Source organism: Zootoca vivipara, chromosome 2 (genome assembly GCF_965207765.1).
Source record: "Zootoca vivipara chromosome 2, rZooViv2.hap1.1, whole genome shotgun sequence".
In the NCBI taxonomy this organism is placed as follows: Eukaryota; Metazoa; Chordata; class Lepidosauria; order Squamata; family Lacertidae; genus Zootoca; species Zootoca vivipara.
In genome coordinates, this window is record NC_142584.1 from 118,150,850 (window position 1) to 118,160,660 (window position 9,811).

General features: G+C 43.1%; 1 protein-coding gene across 2 annotated transcripts; it reads left to right on the forward strand.

Annotated features, from left to right (window-relative positions):
- Positions 1-211: 211 nt before the first annotated feature.
- On the forward strand, positions 212-9,467 carry LOC118080173 (vomeronasal type-2 receptor 26-like). Of its 2 annotated transcripts, XM_088663795.1 has the most exons (5): positions 212-504; positions 2,068-2,866; positions 3,732-3,959; positions 5,808-5,934; positions 7,300-9,467. In XM_088663795.1, the coding sequence occupies exons 1-5, from the start codon at positions 212-214 to the stop codon at positions 8,199-8,201; spliced, it is 2,349 nt and encodes a 782-aa protein (XP_088519921.1). In that variant the 3' UTR covers positions 8,202-9,467. The 2 variants fall into 2 exon arrangements, with proteins under 2 accessions (XP_088519921.1, XP_088519922.1); XM_088663796.1 differs by lacking the exons at positions 212-504; positions 3,732-3,959 and having other exon boundaries at positions 2,076-2,866.
- The last annotated feature ends 344 nt before the right edge of the window (positions 9,468-9,811 follow it).

The window sequence follows — 9,811 nt, forward strand, 5'->3', positions numbered from 1 at the left end:
ACAAGGGAAAGTCTCCCACCCTCAGTAAAAAAAATTACAGAGCATTTTCTTGGAGTTGGGGGGGGGGAGATGCACAAAATTGAGACTGATGTTGCCCACATAGGTCCTTTGATTTATAAAAATAAAGAATGTGGCATTCTCTTCTCATTGAATGGAGAACGGCAACCTGTCACAACTGTTGTGTTTGCTGCTTTGCAGTTTGGCTCCAACGATGTATTGGCACATTCTGTCCTTCTTGTTTGCTGTTCAGGAGATAAATCAGGATCTCAGGATGCTACCCAACATAACCCTAGGCTACAGCCTCTTTGAAACCTATTTTAATGGCAGACTGGTTTCCAATGCAATGCTAGACATGCATTCTGCTGGGGAAAGCCATCTTCCCAACTATAACTGCGGACGGCGGAAGAACCTCTTGGCTGTTTTTGAAAGGGCTGAACCGGACAACTCCATCCAGATTTCAAGCATGTTGGGCATGTACAAAATCCCACAGGTAGGGACTGGAATGCCTCCCTGTCAAATATACTACAGGAGTGGATTGCCTGCATTTGCAGGGGTTTAGACTACACGACTACATAGCTCCCTCCCAACTCTGCCATTCACCTCTTAGGAAAGGATGGTCCTAAAAAGATTTACAGGAAGGTGAATCTAGCCTGAGATGCCCCAGGAACATCAGAAGGACAGCGGGGCTTGATCACGTCAAAGGACCAGTTAGCCCAGCATCCTGTTTTCAGATGACCTCCCCAGATAGCTCTTCTGGAAGGCCTGCAAGCAGGACCCTCTTCACAATTTTGCTTCCCAGCAGCTGGCATTCAGAGGCTTCCTGCCTTTGAAAGTGGAGGGAAAACATGGTCGTTGTGGGTAGAAAAGATGGAATAACTTATCCTACCTGAATTTATCTCAGGCATCCCCAAACTTCGGCCCTCCAGATGTTTTGGACTACAATTCCCATCATCCCTGACCACTGGTCCTCTTAGCTAGGGATCATGGGAGTTGGAGGCCAAAACATCTGGAGGGGCGCAGTTTGGGGATGCTTGATTTATCTTATCCTGTTTGAAAAGCAAGTTGGTGGCAAACACTACAGTTTGTGGAAGCCAGTTCCACAAAGAAAATGTCAAGAAAACTTCACACTAGTTTTTAGTAAAATGATACAATTTGTTTGACATTACATTGGTTACAGTTTCCTATCTATGGTAGTTATAATAGTCATTAATGACTGTCACAGTGGCCGGAGCGGACTACTTCAGAGTAACGACTCTACCCAGCTCTGCATTTTATTCTTTTATTGGTGCTGCGTATTTACAGTGCTGAAGTCATTGCTATTTACACAGAGCGATGTGTTCAGTCAGGTTCAGAACCTCCGAATGGCTTTTGGCGCGTCTTTCTCCAACACAAAAGCTTTGGTAGACCCATCCTCTTTCCTCTCCTCTTTCTGCGCAATTCCGGAGTTGGGGGGATGGGTCTCCCCCCCTTATTTGCCCCTTCCTGTCCCACCTGGGACCCTGGCTCCGCTACCTTGCCTGAGCCTCGGACACGACTTCCTGCTTCCCCACTGGAATCGGAACTCCCTCTGCTTTCCCCTGTGCTCGGGGATGGGCTTGAACTTAGGAGGGGAGGGACTTCGCGATATCCTCTGTCCCTCACAATGACTTTTCCAGTTTATAATGAAAAATCTATCTCTTAAAAATGTATTAATGGAACTTTTTGCACCACCTAGTGCAGCGTATTGATAAATCAAATTACAGGCACAATTTCTCCATCCATTCACTATGCTAGTTTATTGTGTGTTTTTTATAATTAGGTCCAAGACAATCTCAAAAAGTGAGGTTTCTCCTAAGCATCCAAAACACATCTCTATATATCACTAGGTGCGTGCGTGCGTGCGTGTGTGTGTCTGCCTGCCTGCCTACCTACCTGCCTGCCTGTGTATCTGTATACCCCCACAGCCCAGTATTCTTACAATACATACAAATTTTGTCACATAGCTATATATTTCTTCACAACCTAATATTCTGAAGACAAAGAGTATCTGGACCTAAATCAGCCCTCTACTCTTCCTCACCAGGTCAGCTGTGGCTCTTCTCATAACGATAAAATTCAGTTCCCTTTTGTCTACCAGATGCTCCCCAAGGAAGAAATTCAGTACCTGGGGATTGTCAAGTTGCTCCTGCATTTTGGATGGACATGGATTGGTCTCTTTGCCCCAGACAATGACAACGGGGAAAGGTTTTTGAATGCCTTGAGAGCTCTGATGATGAGTCGAGGAATCTGTGTCGCCTTCTCAGAAAGAGTGGCTCGTGAGACTCTATATGTAGAGCTCATGGGGAGGAAGCCACCTGTCATGTGGAGAAAAGTCACTGTATTTGTCTTCTACGGGGACTCTCGCTATGAATTTACTACAATATTCGTGATACAAGAAATTCTTGAAAAGATACAAACTGGGGGGAAAGTTTGGATTACAACAGCTTTTCAAGACATCAACAGACTTTTGAATTACGATATCAAGCACTTTATGTACACTCACGGTTCTTTGTCCTTCACAATGAAGACCAGAACATGGACCAAACATGACTCCATTGAACCATTGTCTGAAAGAACAATACAATTTTGGGGTGAATCATTTCACTGTTCATGTCCCAAGTATGCCTTGCTCATGAAACAATGGAGAAGGTGCACAGAGAAAGAGAAACTGGAGATTCTTCCCCAGGAGGAGATTGAGAGGGCCCTGTCTCAAGATAGCTTTATTACTTACAACAGCGTCCAAGCTGTGGCCCTTGCCTTACATTCTGCCTATTCTTCCAGATCCAAACAGATGTTCACGGTGGGTGAAGCTGACAGGTTGAGACTTCGAAAGCTGCAGCCATGGCAGGTACACTTATCTCTTTTGCAACACCACTGCGAATGAGTAATCTATTCTCCAACTCTGGAATCAATGGTCTTCACTTAGGCATCATCTAAGATTAATAAGGGGGACCCAGGTGGCGCTGTGGTTAAACCACTGAGCCTAGGGCTTGCTGATCAGAAGGTTGGCGGTTCGAATCCCTGCGATGGGGTGAGCTCCCGTTGCTCGGTCCCAGCTCCTGCCAACCTAGCAGTTTGAAAGCAAGTCAAAATGCAAGTAGATAAATAGGAACCGCTACAGCAGGAAGGTAAACGGCGTTTCCATGTTCTGCTCTGGTTTGCCAGAAATGGCTTTGTCATGCTGGCCACATGACCTGGAAGCTATACGCCGGCTCCCTCGGCCAATAATGCGAGATGAGCGCGCAACCCCAGAGTCGGTCACGACTGGACCTAATGGTCAGGGGTCCCTTTACCTTACCTAAGATTAATAAAGATTATTTTATTGATTTATCATAAGAATATGTAACATTATCTGCTGTCTTGAGGGACCATGTATGAGGTCCATTCCATTGGACTACATCAGTGAAACTGAGATGGTCTTGCCATCTGGGCAGCCTAGGACTTTCATAAAAACTGCCCCAGCTTGTGCCCCAGAGCAGGTTGCTTTGGCGCTGCTAATGCAACAAAAGACAGAATAAAGCAAGTACCCGTCTCGGCAGGGCAGCCACAGCAGGCACTGTGATTCCCCAGCCATTTCACTTCACCCCTGAAGGTGCATTCTATTTTCTCTCAAGGCAGATAGGTGCCCACAACAAAATGTGAGATACATGACTAGGAATTCAGAAGGCTCTTGTATCACATTAATGGCATTGTTTTCCCCCCTGTCATTCCAGCTTCACCCTTTCTTAAGAAGCATCCAGTTGTTTAACACCTCCAGGGGCGGACTCTATTCAGATGAGAAGGGGGATCTGGCAGCTGATTATGATATTGTGAACTGGGTGCTGTTTCCTAATGCGTCTCGTGGCAGAGTGAAAGTTGGGAGTGTAGAGAGACAGGCATCCTCCGATATAAAACTCACCATTAACACCGAAGCCATTGTGTGGCCCTGGCAGTTTAAGCAGGTAGGGCAAATGAATGATGTGTCATTCCTCCCTGTATTTCATCTGTGAAGCTGAAATCATTTATACTGTTTACAGCAGTGGTTCCCAACAGGTGGTCCGGGGACCCCCAGGGGTCCGCGAGCTATGCCAGAGGGGTCCGCAAGATGCTATTAGAATAAAAAATATATTAAATATATTTCGTATGATAACAGATTTTTTGTTTTGGCCGCTTCCTGCATGAGCAGAGTCTAGCGCAAAACTAGAATTAGAGGCAGTAGTTCTGCTGTATGCCGTTAGGTGGCGCTTTACAAACACTACTGTTTTGCAAAGAGGCAGCCCGCGCATTCTACTAACGCTCACCTCCCCAAGATGCTTTGCGCGCGTCGGCTTCATTTGTGCGCTACTGCGCAGGTACCCTGTCTTCTCCATTCCCCTCCCTCCTCCCTGGCGCGCACTGCCTCTTTGCAAAACAGTAGTGTTTGTAAACAAAGCGTTGTTTTTCGCGGAAGCTACAGTTCGCGTAGTTAAAAATGGACCGTTGGTTAAAAAGTGGTTCATCTCATCAAGAACTGAAAATTAAAACTAACTGTATACTGATGGAGTACTCTGTTGTAACTGTAAAAAACGTATAAATATAAAATATAAAAAGACTCTTAATTTGGCTCTCACTTTTTAATTTTAGTATTAGGAATTAATGAGGGTCCTTGTCACAATAGCGGCTCGATGAGGGGTCCTCGAGAAAATTTTGTTGGGAACCCCTGGTTTACAGGATACTGAAACAGGAAATTATTCTTATCCAATTCCTGTAAACCCAATCTAGACTTCATCTCTAAGCATCCCCACAATTCCTATCCCAAACACTCCTTTCTTGAGTGAATCAACCACACCACTTCCTGCTTCAATGCCAGGTTCAAACATGTGATAACAGCATGAAACGTGTCGCTCCATCCATCCCTTGTTTCACATCTTTAATGCAGAATTCAGGTGATCTGAGTAGCATCCACACTCAGGTTCACTGGAAACACTCTAGCTCATGACCTGCAAAGTCACTGGAAACACTCTAGCTCATGACCTGCAACAGGTGTACCAAACCCCCCTACATACAATCCCTTTTGTTAACCAGTACTTCCTGTCCCAGCTTAGCAGGAGGCCTGTAATCATTCCTTGGCTTCTGCTCTGACATTATCTTAAAAAAAAAAAATAATTATTGGTTTTACAGATAAACACAACAAATACAAACAAAAATAACAAGAAAAATAACATTACAAAAATAACGATGAAAACACAAAAATCATAATATCGTGTTTCTCCAAAAATAAGACACCGTCTTATATTTATTTTTCCTCAAAACAACAACAACACTATGGCTTATTTTCAGGGGATGTCTTATTTTTTTTCCTCCTCCCTCTGCTGCGGCCGGCATTGCTGCTGCGCCTATCACTATGTCTTATTTTCGGGGTATGGCTTATATTCCTTGAATGCTTAAAAATCCTGCTAGGGCTTATTTTATGGCAACGTCTTATTTTCGGAGAAACAGGGTACCACAATCCTTTCCCATTAACATTGTAAAAGGGGACTTCCTCGAGTTCCCCCTATCTGCGGTTCATTACTCATTCATCTTTAGCAATTTCCAATTCATTGTTTAAAACTCCTTCCAATTTCAGATCTCTCGTACATCAATTTATTTAACATAATTCTCAATCTGCTCTGACATTATCAGAGCACAAAAAAATCTATATAGCAGAATAGTTTGTAAGCACAAAGAGTATTTCCCTAAAAGTGGCTGTTTATGGAAACCTCTTCCAAACCCCATGATTCACTTCCATACCTCTAACACTTTTCTCTTGTTGCTCTTTCACCTGTCTTTAGACTATGCCTCGTGCCAGGTGTACCGAAAGCTGTGAACCTGGATACGCAAAGGTGGTTCAAGAAGGGCAGCCCATTTGCTGCTATGCCTGCGCTCTCTGTGCAGAAGGGACCATCTCCACTCAGGAAGGTGGGTGATTCAGAGGGAAAGGGCATCCCTTGGGAGAATATAAATAGTGCAGAGATTCAGACACCGATGTAGTGCATTCACATTGGGGAAAAGGCACCAAGAATATCAAGGGGAGTTAAGGGAAACATTTTGAGAAAGGAAAGTTGTTATAGAAAGAAAAAGTGAACATATGAAGCTCAGGGAGGAGAGTTGGAACCCGTAGGCAGTTCAGGGGAGCTAGCAGTATACAAATAATAATAATAATAATAATAATAATAATAATAATAATAATAATAATAAAATAATTTATTATTTATACCCCACCCATCTGGCTGGGTTTCCCCAGCCACTCTGGGCGGCTTACAACAGAAAAATGAAATAAAACAATTAAACATTAAAAGCCTCCCTAAACAGGGCTGCCTTCAGATGTCTTCTAAAAATCTGGTAGCTGTTTTTCTCTTTGACATCTGATGGGAGGGCGTTCCACAGGACAGGCGCCACCACCGAGAAGGCCCTCTGCCTGGTTCCCTGTAACTTGGCTTCTCGCAACGAGGGAACCGTCAGAAGGCCCTCGGTACTGGACCTCAGTGTACGGGCAGAACGATGGGGGTGGAGACGCTCCTTCAGGTATATTGGACCGAGGCCATTTAGGGCTTTAAAGGTCAGCACCAACACTCTGAACTGTGCTCGGAAACGTACTGGGAGCCAATGTAGATCTTTCAAGATCGGTGTTATATGGTCTCGGCGGCCGCTCCCAGTCACCACTCTAGCTGCCGCATTCTGGATTAGTTGTAGTTTCTGAGTCACCTTCAAAGGTAGCCCCATGTAGAGCGCATTGCAGTAGTCCAAGCGGGAGATAACTAGAGCATGCACCACTCTGGCGAGACAGTCTGCGGGCAGGTAGGGTCTCAGCCTGCATACCAGATGGAGCTGATAGACAGCTGCCCTGGACACAGAATTGACCTGTGAGTATTTAAGGAGAAGGACAGAAGAAGGTGACTGGAGATCAAGGCAAAGTGCTAAGAGGCACATGGAGGATGGAAAAATACCTTTTTCCATTTAGAGTCCTTGGATGGAAGACTTGGGTGGAATAATGCCTAGAAAGACTGTGTTTGTCCCCAGCTTGAAAAAAGGTGAACTCCTTCCCCCATGGAAAGAATGCTGCAATTTGTGATTCTTGTCCCAGAGAAAAGAGAGAGAGGATGATTTTAATTCCATGGTGCTTTATATAATATCTCTAAAGAGATAAGCTTGTTTCCGCTCAGCTGATTCTAGAATATAAGCCCTCTCTCTCGGATGGCTATGCTATTAAATGCAATAGAAAAAGTAATATTATGGTTATACGGTTCCCCTTAAGACTACTGAAGCCTCCCTTCTTCCTTTCAGATGCAAACCACTGCACCAAATGTCCAGAAGAACAACATCCAAACAAGGAGCAAGATAAATGCATCTCCAAGATTATCACCTTCCTTGCCCATGAGGAACCTTTGGGGATCACCCTTGGTTTCTTTGCCCTATTCTTGTTCTTAACCACGTGCTTCATTTTGGGGGTCTACATTAAATATATGGAAACTCCCATAGTCAAAGCCAACAACAGAGACCTTTCCTACATCCTCCTTGTATCTCTCATGCTTTCCTTTTTGTCCTCCTTTCTGTTCATTGGTCAGCCAAAGAAAGCAACCTGCCTTCTCCGACAAACCGTCTTCAGCATCATCTTCTCAGTTGCTGTCTCATCTGTGTTGGCCAAAACCATCACGGTGGTGCTGGCCTTCCTGGCTACAAAGCCAGGGAACAAGGTGAGAAGATGGCTGGGGAAAAGTCTGGCCAACTCCATTATCATTTCCTGTTCCAGTGTCCAAGTTGTCATCTGCACCATCTGGCTAGGGATTTCTCCCCCGTTTCCAGAGCCCAACATGCACTCCCAGGCTGGAGAGATCATCCTGCAATGCAATGAAGGGTCTGCTGCCATGTTTTATGGTGCCCTGGGCTACATGGGCTTCCTGTCTGCCATCTGCTTCATGGTGGCTTTCCTAGCCAAGAATTTGCCTGCAACCTTCAATGAAGCCAAGCTGATCACCTTCAGCATGCTGGTCTTCTGCAGTGTTTGGGTGTCCTTTGTGCCCACCTACCTGAGCACCAAGGGGAAGTACATGGTGGCTGTGCAGGTCTTCTCTATCTTGGCCTCCAGTGCTGGGATTCTGGGCTGCATCTTCCTTCCCAAGTGCTACATTATTGTACTCAGGCCTAGTTTGAACGCAAAGGAGCATCTCACGATGAAAATGAAGTGAGACATTTGATTCTTTGATGTTTTATTTGCTGCCCTGTTTAGTGAGCAATCCAGTTACACAAAGATGCCACAAACTCACCTCACCCTGGAAAAACTAGCAAAAACGTATAAAAATCAATCACCTGAGTGCTGGAGGTGTAAAGTTGGAAGAGGATCCTATATGCATATGTGGTGGGAGTGCCAGGTAATAAAGGAATATTGGGATAAAATATATGACGAATTAAAAAAATTATTTAAACTCTCATTTAAGAAAAAAACAGAAATCTTTCTTTCAGTAATATTACCAGCAGAAATCCAAAAGGAGATCAGATCATTATTTATGTATACAGCTGTTGCGGCCGGAATCCTGATTGCAAGAAATTGGAAGAGTGACAAAACCCCAAATATAATGAATGGTAGGTCTTAGTAATAGTATATTTACAAATGGCAGTAATGACAGGGAGAATTAGAGGCTGCTCCAATCAAAAGGTGCAAAGAGAATGGAAAATCTTTAAGGAATATTTAGAGCAATATTATAATACAAATTATCTCCTGGTAGAAATAGTGTGAATTCTGAAAGATAAGGAAAACAATATTTTTCAAAATTGATGGAAACAATGAATATAATATACAAAATAGATCCGTGTGCAATAAAAGGAAAAAAGAAGGACACAAAGAGCATATGCGGAAGTCAATTGTGCTTATTTAAAGTTTTGTCTTTTGTCTTGTCTGTTTGTTTATTTCTGTTATTTTTGTTTTATTGCTGTTTTCTTTTCTTTACCTCCTTCTTTTGTATTTCCATATTTTCTTTTTGGATCTTCATAATCAATTGTCGATCTTGTGGGAAAAACGATGACTGGAAAAAAAGTAAAATACAAACTTGATTGAATCTGTAAAGCATCCAGATACTAATACAAATTTAGATATATAGGAATATTTATTTATTGGGAATTAATATAATTGAAATTAGAAATTTTTTTGCTTTTGTGTTATCAATATGGGTACTGTTATTGTCATTGTTATTGTAAATATTATGTTTTTTTTGTAAATATGGAAATTTAAATAAAGTTCAATTTTAAAGAGAGAGAGAGAGAGAGATGCCACAAACTGATCCTAAGGCTTTCATTTGCCATTAAATGATAAGGAATTGGGTGATAACCAACTCCGGAAAGCAACTTGTCAAAATGTTTTACACTATTGTTACTTCCCACTCGAAAGCAGTCTGCCTCTTTTTTAATTTGCTCAGATTCAAAATTCATAATTTCTGAATAAATATGCCATCCATGCTGCTTCCAGGGCCTTTTTGTGTTTTTATTCTCTTGCAACCCATGACTTTCTCAAAATTTTGTGTTTTTTTAAAAACTCTCCTGTGCAGTTTTTGCCAGTGGGGTAGGAAGCATCCATCAAGAGAGAGTAAGCAGAGCTGGTGGTTCTGGAGAGAGAGAGAGAGAGAAAAAAGAGAATAGCAGATAGATGTCTCTATCCAGGAAAAAATACAGATATCTCTTCCAGAAGGAAAGTAAAATAACTTAATTGTAGAGCACCTGCTTTCCATGCAGATGGTCCCAGGTTCAGTTGGGACTGGGTGAATGGCTCCTGTTTAAAATGCTGGAGAAACTAGCCCTATAGAGC